This window comes from Pelecanus crispus, chromosome 2 (genome assembly GCF_030463565.1).
Source record: "Pelecanus crispus isolate bPelCri1 chromosome 2, bPelCri1.pri, whole genome shotgun sequence".
Taxonomy (NCBI): Eukaryota; Metazoa; Chordata; class Aves; order Pelecaniformes; family Pelecanidae; genus Pelecanus; species Pelecanus crispus.
The window spans coordinates 11,221,429-11,238,242 of record NC_134644.1 but is presented as its reverse complement, the minus strand read 5'-3'; the positions used below and the strand labels follow the sequence as shown (position 1 = coordinate 11,238,242).

Genomic DNA, 16,814 nt, shown 5'->3' with positions numbered 1-16,814 from the left:
AGCTGGCTGAACTACCCTGTGAATTCTTGCTGGTGTTTATGGGGCTTAGACTACAATTAATATAATCTTTGAGCAGATTTTCATAATGGATCTGATGAATTGTGTCTCAACATTTCCTACTTCTTATTGATTTTAAAGGAAGGCTATCGTGACCAATTAAGCTTCCTATGTATACCTTATAAATATATGGATAGCTAGGAAAATAAATCACAACCATTAAATCTTGAGTATTGGCTATGTTAAAAAACCACACAAATGCCTATTTGAGAACGAAAACAATTTTTTTCTTTCCTTGAGAAAATCTGTCTCTAAGATGCAGCTTAATAAATTTATAAAATTGATTGAAGAGGTTGCATATGACAGGCCCTTATAGCCCTATGTCTTTTGCTCAAAAAATATGTTTATCCAAAGCACTCTATTATTTTAAAGAAACAGGCTGCTATTATAGCAATTCTTTCAAAAAATTGGCATGTGCTATTTGCATGAATACAGTGTAAATGCAGCAACCTTAGCTAAAAAATACACTGAATTTTTAGGAAAAAAGTCAGGCAAAGGAAATATAGTGTCAAAGCCAAACTGCTCGGTTTTTCAGGAACTAACACAGAAGTACTGCAGTGTATCTGCAACAGCAGCTCCCAAAAACAGGATCAGTTGTATCAACTATTTAGTCATGGTATAACTGAAACATTATTATTCTTGTCAGAAGCCGCAAGTTTCCAATTTCATTAATTGTCATATATAACACTTATGATTTATGGCGTATGTCATTAGGTGTTCATTTGGGGTAAGAGAAACTTGCAGGCAGTGACAGGGCAGCTTTGGGGATGGGTGAGTGACCACCTTCATGGTACTTCTCCACTCTCTACTCATGGGCGCTGATTGCAGTGAGGATGCCCTGCTTTGAATCACTGGCTTTCAGAGACAAGAAAACTTGCTCAAGAAGTATTTCAGTGGGTCTGGTGCTGTCATGCAAGTTCATAAATAATCCATATGGCTGAGACCTTCTGTGGGGAAGCCTGCTGTGATAACACCACCCACCAACCTTATCGAGTGTTGCCATGGAGATGGGTACTCTGAAGCCTGGGGGAGTGGGATAAAGAGAAGAAAATCTGGAAATGAAGCGCATATAGGAGCAAACTGTACACTTCTATTTACTAAGGAGCATTTTAAAACAACAGACATTAAGTCAGATGTGTTACCTATAATTTAAAATTAAAAAAAAAGAAGATTATCTTAAAAATTAGTAATCAGTCATGAATTTTAAATTATCCTGGAGACATTTCCCTATCCTCTGCAAATCAAATGCAACGACTATTCTTTAAAAAGAAGAGGGACACTGTATTTGTACCTTGATTCATTAGGCCATTAATGGAATAACATTTAAACAAAAGAGAACCCAGGATTTTTGCTACTCCAGGAATCAAAAAACATAAAATTTAACGATTTGAAAAGAGTAGGAAGGAAAGTAACTGCAAGAGCTGCATTTGATATGGTCATACCACTTGAAATTGAAAATGGATATCTTATGCACTTTAATTGCATGCTTCAACAAAATCTTGGTACCTTATTTGTGTATTTCATATAAGGATAAATTATGAACCTACATGAAATAATTGGAACAAAATCTTATCTTTTTAACTTTCTTGCACTTTTCTGATTAAAAATAAGGGTAAGACAGAGGTACTTTACCTTACTTAGAATTGCAGCTTTTGGGCCTTTGACCTTATAAAAATTTTTCTTTCAAGTATATATTTACCTCTGTCACTTCATTCTTGCTGTTGGGGAGTAGGAGACATAACGCTACTCTGGTTGCTTTGATGCCTTACCTGCTACGAAGTATAGCTGAATCTTGCAGAAATTTAACGCTTCTAGGCAGACTTCCTGAGTGGATTCTGAGTTGTTCCAAAACTGTCACCAGAGGACTCTGGGCAAGAGTAAAACAAAGGAAGAAAAAAGATAAAGAGGCTTTAAAATATTTGTTATAATCCAAAAGTGTTATTTAGTATCTTAACATAAATATTTTTATTCAAACGGTTTTGCAAACTTTTTGGTCTTTCATTTTCCTACTATCTTCCATGTGTATTGTCAGAATAAAACTACAGAGCTTCAAAATTACCAAATAGACAACACTCATACAGTTATGCATATAGTTGTACAATAAAGCATGGCAAAACCTAAAACAGGTAACTCTTTTCCTATTTCCCTTGTTCAAACAACTGTCAGCTTGAGGCTTGATACAACAGTGACAGAAATAACACTATTAAACTTAAATCATGTGATGGACCAAAATTCCTGTAATGTCCACCATTTATTGCAAGAGCTTCTTTCAGTGATTTTTGAAGCACTTGAATTTCATCAGTAACTTAGAGTTTTTTCTCAGTGTTTAGATGGTATCTACTGCAGCTGTAATCTAGCCAGTTGATAATGACTCTGCCAGTGGATAAATAGCAGTAAATCAGAAGATTTGATGGGTCTGTTTCCTGAGGATTACAGTTGTAAAGAACATTTCACTTCAGTTCAGCTGAAAAGAGTTGTTCAGAAAATGGCGCTTGGCGGCATTTCTTACGTCAGCATTAGCTAGTGGGCTTTTGTGTTTGGGTTTTTTCCCCACACTTGGGCTTAATGAACGTTTTATCATTCACAAAATGCTGCATTATCAGTCTTTGTGATTCCTTGCTATGAAGCCTGGACGTAGTATAGAAAATAACATATAGCCAGGCACACACACATAATGAGAAAGCTTGGTTTCTCTTATCTACTGAGGCAAGAAATGCAGAGGCTTCAAATCACATGTGAATTCCCCTGCTCTTCTCCCCTCCAGTTAGAACAGACCCCTCTCATAGAAAAAAACCCAAACCCAAACCCCTGAAAAAAACACCACACTGTTGACATTCCTACAGGAACTAAGAAGCAGAGTTTTGCTGGGTTCGAAGGGACAGCACATAGCCGATACTACTAAAGCTAGTGAGCTGTAAAAGGAGAGCTTGCCTGCTTTGCTGCTGCTGGCAGCCCTGCTGGTGAGCTCACACAGAGCGTTTGCATAGCAGGGCATGTGGGAAGCCTTGAGGAAATCTTTAAATAAAGGAGGTGGAAAAACTAAAAAATAGCTAAGTCCACAGCGGCCATTGCAACAAAGCAAAAAGGGAGGCGGCAAAAATGATCAGTATGGAAACAAATACTCCTGTGGTCTACTTTTAACCAGCCATTAGCAAAGGCAGCGAGGAATGATCTTACATTATAGGTTTTTTTAAAAGTCCAAATGCCTGCAGTTGAATAGTTACAGGAGATTTCCATTATACTGCTTTCATCTGACCGAGAAGAATCTTTTAGTCATCGCAGAAAGAGAAAAGATCTGACATGTGATCCAAATGTATTTAAAAATCTCAAAATCAGGAAGAAAATAAAAATAACTCACCTGGAACTGCTTGTTTTTTCCTTGAACTAGTTATTAGTTTTAGCTGGACCTGCTTGCTTTTTTCTTGAATTGGCTATCATATTCTCTTGCCTTCTGGTAGCCTGACTTGTGAATTTATTAATGCCTTAGGCTAGCAAAAGTGCACTGCTTCAGTAGCATAGCACTGCACTGGGCTCATTTCAGGCACAGTGGCTCTAGCAGGCAGCGGTCGTGTCCACCGCAGCACATGGATGGACACCCTCTCCCTCGCGCCTCGCCCAGCTCCACGCTGGGGCTGGATGTTCCATCAGCTCTTCTGGGAAACCCTCTGGACAGGATGTAGGAATAAGGAAGTTGCCGGCCACTCTTATGCTAGTGCTGCATTTCCTGTTGCAGGGGTGTCTGGTTTATGGGTTAGGTTTTTAGGGCTAGAAGATGCATGTAATTGCTCTTATTCTTTCATGTTAACTTGCCTCTGAGGACTTCAGACATGGGTCCTACCTGCTGCTAAGGTCTTCCTTGGGCTGGTGTGCCATTCAGGCCCTAGTAAGTAGTGTAGGGAGGAAGAGAGAAAAATTATCATCTCAGAGTCTTCAGGGGGTTTTATTCATTTTCTGCTTTTTCTGTTTCTCTGGGTTTTGCCTGCATTCATTTTTAAGGTAAACTTTACTTAGTGTGATTGCAGAAATCTCTGAGTCTCACATATTCTTACAAATTTTAAAGCAAAGACTTTGGAAAAAAGCAGAATCTTTACATCAAAGAAGTCACCAATAAAGTTAAAGGTCTTTGCAAAGTCACGACGGGAAGAAGAAACAGGTAAACTGGTTGGAGCAGAGGCGTATGGCTGGTTGTTAGATCAGCAGTACAGTGGTGCTGAAAGAGGGGAGATGCAAACAGAAACTTGTGGCAGAGTCAGTTTGCTGGAATCTAGAAGGGTACGAAGGTTGGACAAGGCATTTGGTAAGGCTTATACATTAGTCCTCAGTACAAGAGGGAACCTTCCACCTATTTTCCCCTTTCACATTCAGGGAAGAGTACTCATAGCTTTGCTGGGTTGAAAATCAATTGTTTGATGCTTTGTAATTGATCTCCTGAAAGCATTAGGATGTATGATAATTATTAAAAAGGATTATTATTTATTTTAGAAAATCTGAGTGCACAAGTGCTCAAAGATGTTCTCTGAACTTATCTGCAAATAATAATTATTGTGATTAACTAGTGAGAAATTACACAGTCATTGCTCATTTTAATCTGGAGCTTTAATTCAAAAAAGCGGGACCCTTATTTATCTAACACTGATTAAAATATAGTACTGAATGAAGACCATCAGAAATTGATTTGATGGCTGACTGCTGAGAAGTCAAAAACCTTTCTGCAATGTATACATTTTAATTCTGCTGACTTAAATGTAAAATTTAATATTTCATATATGTGGGATTAGTATAAGTAAGAAAATTGTAATTCACCCTGTGCATAAACACGTTCATAAAAATATCAGGAATAATTGATAAAGGAGTGTCTCCCTGAAGCTATAGAATTGCCCGTCTATCGGCATATCTATACAACAACCAATAGAGTAATATCTGAACATCTCACAAGCGTTGATGTATTTATTTACCTAATGCCATTACAAAGTAGGGAAGAACTAAGACCCCTATTTCACAGACAGGTTAGATAGCTTTTCTGAGGTCGTGCAAGAATTTTAGTAGATGGTAAACTAAAAGTTAAGCCTCAAATCCCAGATAAGTATTTCATCTTTTGAATCATTCTCCCCTCCATGGCTCTTGTCAGTAAAATAGAAAAATACAAACATTACAGTCCTCTTAAAAAAACCAACACCAAAAACCAGTGAAAAAACAAAACCCCGTAAGCACTGGACCAGAATTCATTTGACCAAATGCAGATGTTTGTATTGGTGCAAGTCAGCCTAAACTCATTTTATGATCAGCGGAGAGAAAAAAGGAATTTCTAAGTTGTGATCCATCCATTCTAATTTAAATATTTAAAATTAGATGTGGTAAATTCTATCGTGCATTAATCTGGTCTAGATAGCAATTTTTTTCTGGGAGGACTGATATCCACACTTCTGAAGATCTAACAGAATCATGGCTACAAAGCCTAGTAAAATTACAATCAGTTTGTTTGCAGCATAAATACACAGTTTGGCAATGTAAAGTGACCTGTGATTTAATTTTTGAGCTTACTAATTTGGCAAGTGAAGATTCTAGTGCCAATTTCATGCTCTTCAAGTCTTAGACCTAACACTTACCTTTACCTACAGCCTATCAGTTTATGTACGGTGTAGTGACAGAATTTCCACATCTTAACATAGAAATCATAATTTCCCTTATCACACAGCTTGTAAAGATTTGTAATCTTGTAAAGGTTAATTATTTGTACAATGATTTGAAGATACAAGTGCTGTAGAAATTATATCATAAATGATGTCTGTAGGCCTGGAGGCTTATTTAAAAGACCAATTAATGAATTTCTAGTCATTTCCAGATGAAACATTGGTTAATAGTTTTAAAATCTCAAATAGTGACTGGACAATAAGTTTTGTTTCTTTTTCAGATCCCACCCCTTCAAAATCAACTCTTTTTTGCCAAATACCATGTGTTTGGGGGTTTTGTTTCTGTCCTTTCTCCTGCAAGCTTGCTATTTGTCTTGCAAATATTTACTCACTGTACTTCAGTACACTGGGCTCAGTAAATAGGTGGTGGTGGACTTGGTACAAATTTTAATGTGTATTCCATATTTATTTTTAGATCATACTTATCAAATGAGAGGATAGAGTTCACAAAAATTTAAACTTATTTTATCTGACCTCTGTGTTGAGTGTGCTGGTGTATGCATCTCAGGACAATGTGACAACAGATTTTTTTTATGACAGGGAAAAAACTTGACCTTACCTCTAGCAGTTGTCCAGGAAGTGGTTGGTTGCTTTCAATGGGGTTGTAAAGCAATGTTATAGACATGGATCCTGCAGATCTCTGTCCACTTGCATTTCTTTAGGTAAAAGTAGTCTCTACATTCATATGTTAGAGTTATAAATATATTGAATTGGTGCTAATGTGCTCAGCTTTTGGCAGATGAAGTTCTTCATGTTTCTATGTAAATCATCTTTAGATAATGAGTTAGCTCAATATACCAGCATATGCCTACAGAAAATGTGTTTAAACATCATTCACTGAAACCTTAAGTAACAGACTTACTGACGTATGAGCAAACTGTTCTCAGAGAAGGGAAGCTGATAAACCCTGGTACATCTACCAGCACTGATGGCCGTGCTGCACAATTTCTACCATCTACTGGGGGCTGACTGTCACTTTTTGATTCCTATTAGTAATGCTAGGGAGCTGCTGAACCCTGTAGCCTGGCAGAGGTGAAGCTACTTCAGCTCCATGTCCTCACATCTAGGCAGTAGCCAGGTGGAGCAGGTACTGCCAATAGGCACCGCAGGACCCATGGTCTGATTCCGGTTGTTGACACTCAGACCACCACACACACACACATACTTGTGCACCCAGAATAGAGAGCTTCTCACCCAGAAATTGAGTTAGAAATTGAGTTTATTGAGAAGACAGGACAGACTGTGGTGATCAGAGAGAAGGCATGGTCAGACAAGGACCAGTAGGTCCCTTTTACTCCCTTTTCCTGCTGTTTACCACAGCTGTTTCCCAATCCACCTAGGTCCTTCCCTCTCTGGTCCCTTCTCTAAATATCCCATAATATGCCTTATACAATTCCAAGATGCTCTTCTTGGCATCCCATAAGGAGTCCCACACCCCTGTAGGCAGTAACCCCTTCAATCTGCAGGGTGATCCAGAGAGCTTCTCCCATTGACCCATCTGGTGGGTGGCACTCCTGGACATCATGGCTGACGGCTCACTGTGATGGCCTGGGCAGGAGCCCCTTGGCATTGATCAGTTTATTGGGATTCATCCACCCACCATTTTTCTCTGCTTCTTTCTGTGTGGGGACAAGCCAGGTTATAATGTAATCCGATGTGTAAAATGAACACTTCTGTTTGTGGTGAGCTAATGATGAATGCCAAGGAAAGACAATCCAGCACTCCTTTCACACAGAAGGAACTACTTCAGAAACTTTTTTTTAACCCATAAGATGGAGATTTGTCAGAAACAGAGAGAACAACTAGCAGTTAGTTATGAAGACTGAAGTTAGCGAGTTCCTCAGCAGTACAAGAAATGGCAACTAATGATAGAAATTATTTATTCAGGACAGTCTGTTGGAGAAGATTGAAGGATAGGCATGCAGCTAAAAGCATCCCAAAGGAGACCAAGAGCGGCTGGGAACATTTGACACTAAAAAGTGAATTTCTTAAATCGTAACTTATAGATGAAATAAACCAATGTATCCTCTCTCTTTTTTCTTTTGTTTTGGAGGGTTGTTTTGTGTAAGAGTGGTAGAATATGCTGCTCACAATCAAATCTCTGACAACTGAAATTACAGCTATGTAGATTATTGATTGGTATACACTCAGACCCCAGACAATCCTGTTACACTGCAGTTTCACAACCAGAACTAAGAAGCAAAGTCATCACTAGTTTTGATCACAGGAGACTCTGAGGACCCCTTTTGCTTGATCAAGCTTTTGACACTGCAAACTACAGGGTGTTAATTAACAATCTTTGCCATCTTTACTTCTCTGATGTAGTTCTTAAATGGTTTCAAAGACATAATTCTCAGAAAGAAAATAGGAGATAGTTACAGAAAGTTATTAGTGAAATGGTAGGTCAGATGAGATGACTGTATTGGTGCCTGTTGCCTTAAGCCTGTGAATCTGTCAAAAGACCATGGGCTAATGCTATCCCATCACTGCAGGAGGCACTGGTTTGGCCTCTACCAGTTTCTGGATTCTGAATTAGTCTTCCAAGTTCTTGTTTTTTATGCAGTGATTTCTTACATGGTATAATATCATTATCTATAGTAAGTGAAAAGGTCATTATCAGCTGGTAGAAAAGGCCTTTGCTCCACTGTTGCTCAGAAAACTGAACTGGTTTTACCTATTATTTTCAGACAAACCTAACATTGAATTTGGTGCTGTGTCCACAGCATACAAAGGCTTGTAAAGAGGAATCCCCCCCTTACCTTGAAGCTGGCCGGAAGCCTGCTAAGCTATCTATCCTCCTGACAGTGCAGCACTGTATGGGAACAGCAGCTCACAGGCTGAAAGAATTAAGGCTTTGTTAGCATAGCTCTGGCTACTTTAGCTGTGATGCTCTAACACAGCTGTACTGCTTACTCAGCTCCATCGCAGGGACTTTTGCACTGTAATCCACCCAACAGCACCTGTTTGGCCCTCAGGTTTCATTGCTGGAGGGATTTCTCTCAAGGTAGAGGTAAATAGAGGTGTACAAATTCACAGCCCGCGCTCCATTCTAGCAATCAGGCAGTGCCACGTGTGTTAGTTAGCTTGTGTTTAGTTAGTGGTTCACAGGAGCACGTAGTATTTCCCATGTAGTGAATTTACACGAGACAAGTGTGTGTGGTTCACAAAGTATCTAGACTACCTCTGACAGAAAAAGCTAAACTTCTTTCACTCTACACAGTGAGTTAAACTATGAGTTCATTGCATTTTTGGTAGCCTTTGGAAACTTTTATGTTATCCCACCATTGGTGAGGGAGGGCCTGTTTCCAGGGTTTGTTGCATTTTTCTTTTCTGATTTTAGAGAGCGTACTGCCACTATCTCAGATAGGCATAGTAAATTAAGTGTTGTAGGTGGAATTATGGCCCAACCAAATTTAGGTGGTAGCAAACATGAATTAATATCTGAAAATGCATCAAACAGAAAAAGCTAAATGAAATTTAGGGAGGAATATTTCTTCTTTATGCATTCCTAAGGGATTTTTTGTTAGTTCTATATGCCTTCAAGATTTAGCAAATGTATCCTCAAGAAAGGAAGTATTTTGTCATAAATTTAATTCCATTCTTTCTGCACTTGGGTGAAATATTCAAATCAGTCTACACCTTAGTGGATAAATTGAACAGCATTTATCTGTGCCTCGGGTTGTATGTATCTAATCCTGCCCCCTTTTTTAAATTTTTTTTAATGAAAACATGTAGTCCACAGACTACTGCACAGTGCATCTGCAGGGTGTAATTTAATGTGCCCTTCTGTGAACTTTCATGCAGAAAATGTCAGTTACTTACATACCTAAACCATACAAGACATTGCCCTAACAATTCCATCTTCAGAAAGGTTAGTGTGGGGGGATTTTTGATAATGTGTGAATTATTGAGATAGCTTATTTGAAAGGTGGTGAAGAAGAGGAAAATCTTGTGCAGATGGAGAAATAAGGTTTTTTTTAAACTGAGTTTTTTAGCAATTCCGAGTATTTTTTAAAGGTGCTGTGTCAGTGACATGGCTTAATTGAACAGTATCTTATCTATTAAAAAAAAAATATTCTTCATAGTAAGAGGGACCTGTATGCTAACCCTATTCAGTATAAACCAGTTATATAGTAACTAGAGTATTCTTTCTTAGTTCCATACATTTCACTTGTTTGTCGGGTTTTTTTTTTTTGCAATTACTGACAGTATTTTATATAAATCCAGTTTAATCAATGTAGAAATTAATTTTCTGTTTAAATTTTTCCTGCTCTCTATTTCCCTCTGCCTCTCCATAAGGGTAGCAGCTTCTCCAAGGGCACCAACAAAGGAATTTACAGATTCTTCTTTTCACTGACCATGGATTATGCCATTTAACTCTGAAGTAAATCAAACTAGCAATGTCCATGTTCGGGAGGTTAGATTGCAAAAACACTTCAAATAAGGTTATCACAGTGCTCTGCAATTGTTATTCATAACTTAAGATGTAAATTGTCACTGGATTCTGAACTACATGTAACAGATATTTTTCTCCTATCTTTTTCTGTAAAAAATATGCTTTATTCCCATGCCACTTAGCACAAACCCATAGTCTAGGGCTGTATTTATCTGTGCTGCAATTTTACTTGGATTTCACATTGCGTATTTCAGTTGGCACATATATTTTTGGTGCTGTGTTTTGTTTGAGATGAGGTGGGAGGACTGAGGAAGGGGATTTTTTTCTCATCCAAGTTGAGGATTGCCATGCCATACAGCTGTGAGACCCCTTTAATTAAGTCAGACTAAGCTACATCAGATGGGCTGGTATCTGAGTGCACTGTGAAGACAGCTGAGCTGTTGGTGCTGTACTTTAATTAGAACTTTTAATATTTCAGCCCTTACTACCTGAAGTGTGACCTGTCAAGCTGCTGAGATGCTGCCCCTCTTGACAGAGGTGCAACTCTGAGCCCAGGACTGGCACTTACGTGTATCCAATTCGTGTACAATCACTTGGTGGTTTTGTTGTGTTTTCTTTCTTGATGTCCTTGTTGTCTGCACGAGCAGGAAATCACAGAACTGTTAATGCTAAAAGATATTTGGACTTGTTAAATAGCTCATCAAAAGCCAGCCCACGTCTCCTGACCCTAATCTGTCACAAGTGGTTTGAGAGTGTCTAGCAGTTTTGCTTCCCCTAAGACTTGATTTATTATTAAAGCTTTAGAGGCAAAAGAGGCAGCTAGATATAGGACAGAGATCCAAATTAGGGTATAGTTACATGAGCTGCATTGAGCTGACAATGTTTTTCCATGGCTGAATAGGGGATGTTCTCTTCATCACGTTTCTTCCTTTCCCAGCTCACTGTTCTTCCTTCCCTTGTCCCCAGAGGGTCCTCCAAAAGGTGGCAAGGTAGGGCGTACAGGGGTGGGAAAGGCAGATGGCAGTTTATGTGAATTCTCTGTCAACTACTTGGTGTGTCTGCGACTGCTTTGTGTCATCCTCTGCAGTTCCTTCTAGGGAGTGAGTGTCATTAAAGAGTTAATTACCCCATGCAAAGACCCGTTGAAATTGAGAGATAAATGCATATGACTAGTAGTTTTTCACATCTAGGATTTGCTATTAAGTATGTAAACAGCGTTCAACTTGTATTTTGACAACTGGCTCCCCTCTTGGTGTTGATCAGAGCAGTGCATACCCTGCAGCTGGTGCACTGAACCGGAGCTACATTGCTGTTGTTTGATACAGTTCCCAGGGGACATTAAAATATTTCATACACAAAGCTGCTTGATCTCTAGCTCTATATTCTTTGACACTGTCTTACCCTAGCCCAATTTCTTGGCATTAGCAAAACATGTTTCTATGTTAAAGACCACCTGCAGAAGTCAAAAGCCTTGTGTTGGTGCATCACAAGCCAAAGAAGCCGAAGTGCCTTTTCTTCTGTAATACAGTTGCATAAGATATAAATCTACAAATCATGATATGGAATCATGGAATGAACCTCTTCAATCATTTCTCAGGGGGAGGATAAACCTCTTGGAAAGCAAGAGTTATGAATATATATTATAAAATCAACTGACTGTTACCAGAAGAAATAAAATGGCTCAGATGGAGGGCAAAATTATTGTCCATAAATAAAGAACTAGATAAAAATCTAAAAGTTTTTATTCATCTCTGGAATAGCTTATCAGCCTTACTTATTTTGCCTTTACAAGGTCCATTAGGAAATATATTAATAATGATTTTTCTGGCTGAATTCTACTAATTCCTCTCCTCTGGGGTGTATAGTCTCTGCACTCTGGATGTATTTTGCAGCTCTTTCTGTCCTAAACCATTCTGCCATCAGTGCATAGGCACAGTAGTGATCCACTATAATTCATAGCAGTGAGAGCTGAAATAATCCCTGTCCTAAGTTTCCCACACTGTAATGTAGTTTGTATGATAGTTTAACCATGAAATCACAGCTGAGAAGCAGGACCCATTCTTCAACATACATACAGCATGTGATGCAACTTGAACAAAGTGTCCTGAAGGAATTACAAACAAAGAATCTTATTGGAATAATTCTAAATATAAGTAAATCTCTCAGTTCAAATTTGTATTTAGCAGAGAGTGAAGGACAAGCCCTTTTTGGAATTATCTGGGAGGGTGGAACTAGTTTAAAACCAAGAAATCCTGCCTTCAGGTTGTGATCACAACAAAAAATGTCTCTAGGATTAAGTTATAGTAAATGTAATACTAATTAATGAGTTTAATTTTTTTAATGTGCTGGATAGATGATTAAAGTACTTAAGGGGAATTTAGATTTTTTTCCTCAAAATTAAATTTCATCATCAAAAAAAAAAGTCAATCAAAACAGATGTTGTCTTGCAATGCTATATTCCCAACTGATACTTCCTTGAAAATCTGAAGCTAAAAATAGAAAAGCCTAGTGCCAGTCCAAATTTTCCACTTTTTTCCCCAGAAGTTTTTCAATGAAAATGTGGTTTTAGCATGATTTACACATTTTATACATTCTTGTTTAATTCTCTGAGTTGTTTTACTTAAAAATAATCAAGGAATTCAAAACAAATTTATTGGCTGTTTGTGCATTTCTTTATACTGTCAAAGGACATATTGATTAGACATTTAATTTAGTAGAAAAGATCAAAGATTGATGAAATCTTTGATTTTTTAAATTAAAGCAAGTATTTTATATATACAAAAGAATTGTTTAGTTTTCTCAGTGTTCTTTAAAAAATATTTATTTTGACTTGCCAGTTTTTTGGTAAGTAACCTGGGGAAAAAAAAAAAGTTATTCTTAGAAGTCTAGTAAAAAACAGAGGGAAAGTGGCTTTACTAAATTTTCTTTGTCCAACTGAATACAAATAGTGCATACATAGTTAACATGAAGCTTGGATTTTATCAGTCTCTCTCTAATGTCTTTCTTGTTAATAATCGAATAAACTGTTTCACGCAATTTGTACTAAAGTGATAGTGCCTCTTTAAAACAAACTTTCCAGCTTGAGGTTTGCAGTCTACCTATGCATTACAGATTCTAATTATTGTTTTCCTCATTGGTAAAAAACTAAGGGTTACGCCTGTGATTCCTGCATAACAAAAATTACAAAGCAATAATGACGCAGTCCTTTTTTTCCACCTTCTACTGTCTTTAGAGCTACATCTATAATGATCCTATCAGGTACTACATGATGCAAAAACCCAAAGAGCGAGCACCTCCTTTGGCCCATGCATCAGCATCCCATCAACAGCACGCTGAAAATCTCCATGGGAGGACCTTCAGCCAGCCTCAGCCAGACAAGTTCTCGACAGAGTCAGAAATGGGGCTTGACCAAAAAACTTTGATGGCTGCACTGCATACGTACATCACTCAGAACTTGTCAGCGCAAAGCAATGATAAAAGCTCTCACAGCAGGACTAAAGGGTCTCACCTTTATGCTGACAGATTCTACTCCTCGCAAGTCAGTCCTTTTGATGGAACTTTTGCCAAAGGAAAAGCAGAAGATTTTAAAATGAAGAAGCTGTTCCAGCCAAGACCTGCATCTGGAGTGCTGGGGCCAACCCCTGAAATGCTGAATCATAAATCTGCTTCCCAGAAAGATCCAAAGGACCCTCTGAGTGTAGTGGATGGTAAAGTTGATATTTACTTATTTTAACTGATCTGAAGTTTCCCTTATGTTCACTGATCATTTTTCAGAAAAAAAAAGAAAAAAATAGACATTCTGATATATCTCCTACTATTGGCATATTTATATCTACCATAATACTCACAATAATAATGTTCACCATTCTAACTACTCTTTCCCTGCAAACATCTACCCACATTCTTCAACCCACCTTCCATATGCATGCAGAAATATATGGCACTCAGTAAGATGTAGCATTTATGTAACTTGTTATATTTTCAAAGCATTTTACAAACAACATGTAATTATGGGTATAACTTTGCTGTCAAATCTGGTTTTATGCATGCATCCCACACTATATATAGGTAATATAGAAATGCCTGGTTTTGTTCTATTTCTCTGTATTTAACTGGAAAGTCAAAGACCATGAGTAAAATTCAAAGTTAGACAGAGAAATTAACACTGAGAGAAATTCTGGCACAGAACACAGAGGGGAGGAGTCAGTCAATTATGTGGCTAGGTGGACACAGAGTAATACAAGAAGGTGAGGTTACAGCTACTTTTCGCTGGAAATTCTATAGCAAACAGCCCATTTTCTGTATTTTCATCTTTTTTGTTAATGCTGCTTAACTATGACCAGATCCTGATTTCTTTTGTATGTGATAGTTTGACAAATATTTAAATGAAGATGGAGTGTAACTTCTCATGGGATACTGTGACACATTTTAAGCGCTGCTTTGTAAGACAAGATGGGTCTTCACGTCATGGCTGGGGATCAGGTAGAGTTTAGAAAATAATTCTCATTCACTTTGTTATTTCTCTAAACTAACCTAACTATTGATGTTATTCCAGTGGTTCAGAGTGCCTGAAAAATGAAAGAATTGATCCTCAGCCATTGCCAAGCAATTACATCTGTTTACACTGTAGTCACCACTATCCCAATGGATTTTGGTGATATGTAAGAGGGTTCCTTTGAATCCCTTCTGTAGTTGTTATCATCCACAAAGTTTAACATTCTTTGATTTGTTTTGGTTTTCTTTTTTTTGTTTTTTTTTTTTTTAACAGAACATACAGAATTGTCAAAGTTGCAGCAGAGGAAAGATAATGCTTGCAATCTAAAAGATGCTCAGAAGTGAAAGCATTCTTGGTATGGTGCCCAGAGATAATAGGTTTCAAGGAACGAACTATAATGTAAAATCAAATCCAGGTGGCACTGTAAGGCTCTTGCACAGGTTAGACAATTTTGTTGCTAGACTCAAAACAAACTAGACACATGCTGGTTTCATTATCCTCCAGCTGTTCCACTTCACCTTTCCTGGTAGGAGCCAACTGGGAAAAAAGTGCTTAACACTTAGAGGGAATAACATGTTTCACAATTCATTGCGTTGTACTGCTTTGACTTCACATACGTAATGTGCCCTGTAGGAACGTCTTCCATTGCATTAGCTTTTAAATGTTGCATAGACATAAAATTATGAATACTTTGCATAGGAAATAATATGGTTTCCTTTGTATTTTTGAGCCACTAAATAGTCTCGTAAGGAAGTAGGGAGGATAGACAGCAGAGTATTCATTGTTTAAAGTGCTCTCCATTGGAGCAATGATGCTTTGGATTCAGATTTGCCAGGCTGACTGCGCCATGTCTTTCTGCTTTTAACTTTTCTCCATTCTCCCTGGTGCTTCTGGATCTTTGTATGCTTGAGGGTCTCTCGCACTCTCTAAACCACAGAACTGTTCAAAAACTGGAAAGCATGGGGTGCAGTCACATGAGCTCAGTTCTCTTCTGCATCAGATACAGGATGAGACAAAGGAACTTGACTGGGATAACAATCCAGAAGGTACTGAGCAGATTAGCACTGAGAACTGCTGCAAAACAGTGGCAGGTAAATTAGCTAACAAGGCACCCTGAGGGAGAAATACAAGAGAAGGAAATGTGGAGCTATTTTTCTATCAGATTTGGAAACTGTTACCTCTGGGAGTAGCATGATGTGCGAGGGTACTGCCTTTGTAGTCACTGTGCAATAGCGGAATCATTAATCTGTCTTCTGCACCAGCCGTATTTAGAATTTGGCTCAGTTTTAAGTGATTTGTTCTAGTCTACTCATTTTTGGTGTATTAAATATTGCAGAATACATCTCTCTGTTGCTTTGGAAAGGTCACAAAATTAGTAATTCAAATGTGTTTTTTCAAAAAATAACAAACTTCCATGTTTATAGAGCAAAGATATTTTTGTACGTCCTCTGTCTTGCGAAGCTGTGTTCACTAATCCGTATGGCGCTCAGCCGCTGGGGATAGTTAATATGTGGTCAGTAGGATGATGGGGTAGAAGAAGACAGACAACCCTGTGGGACTGCTAGCAAAGTTACTGCTGCCATACCATTCGGTTGTCAGGCAAGCTGGCTTTGGCAGTTGTGTCAAAGGAGTATGGAGCATGATTTATATGCCGTGCAATGAAAAGCTCTTTTCTCTTGCTAAGCTGCTATTGTTACCTACTAGGGGAATTCTGCTGGTGAAGCTGATATTAAAAATTACATCATCTAAGATACATGTCCCTTTACTGTCATCATGGTTCCAAGGCAACTATGAAAGGCAACTTGCCTTCTTCAGTTCGGAAGCTGGAGCTAAGGGAGAAATCTGGTTTGCAGTACAAGCCCTGTGAAACATGGCTGAGCATTACTATTTAGAAGGGGTCAGTGGGAGAGTACTGCTGTGCACAGGTGAGAGAGGCATGTGCTACCTAGGTGATGTGCCACTGCAGTATCCATCTGCTTTTTGGTCTTTCTCCCGCAATATTTTCTTGTTTTAATAAAGTCATAATAATTTCTTTAAATTACCCAAAAGTGTTTATAAATAGAGGCACTGATTTTATTTGTGTATCAGCCTTATCCAATAATATGCAAATGATATACAAACATGGACAAGTGCCATAATAAGAAGCAGAAACACCCATATTTGGCATGGACGTGTA

The 16,814-nt window shown here is 38.2% G+C and overlaps 1 protein-coding gene across 1 annotated transcript in view; it reads left to right on the top strand.

The window, feature by feature from the left end:
* Positions 1–16,814, top strand: part of PTPRN2 (protein tyrosine phosphatase receptor type N2) — a 691,758-nt gene that overhangs the window by 254,587 nt on the left and 420,357 nt on the right. The window contains exon 7 of the mRNA XM_075704660.1: positions 13,376–13,850. Within this exon, the coding sequence (XP_075560775.1) occupies positions 13,376–13,850 (475 nt within the window). The remainder of the gene's footprint in view (positions 1–13,375; positions 13,851–16,814) is intronic.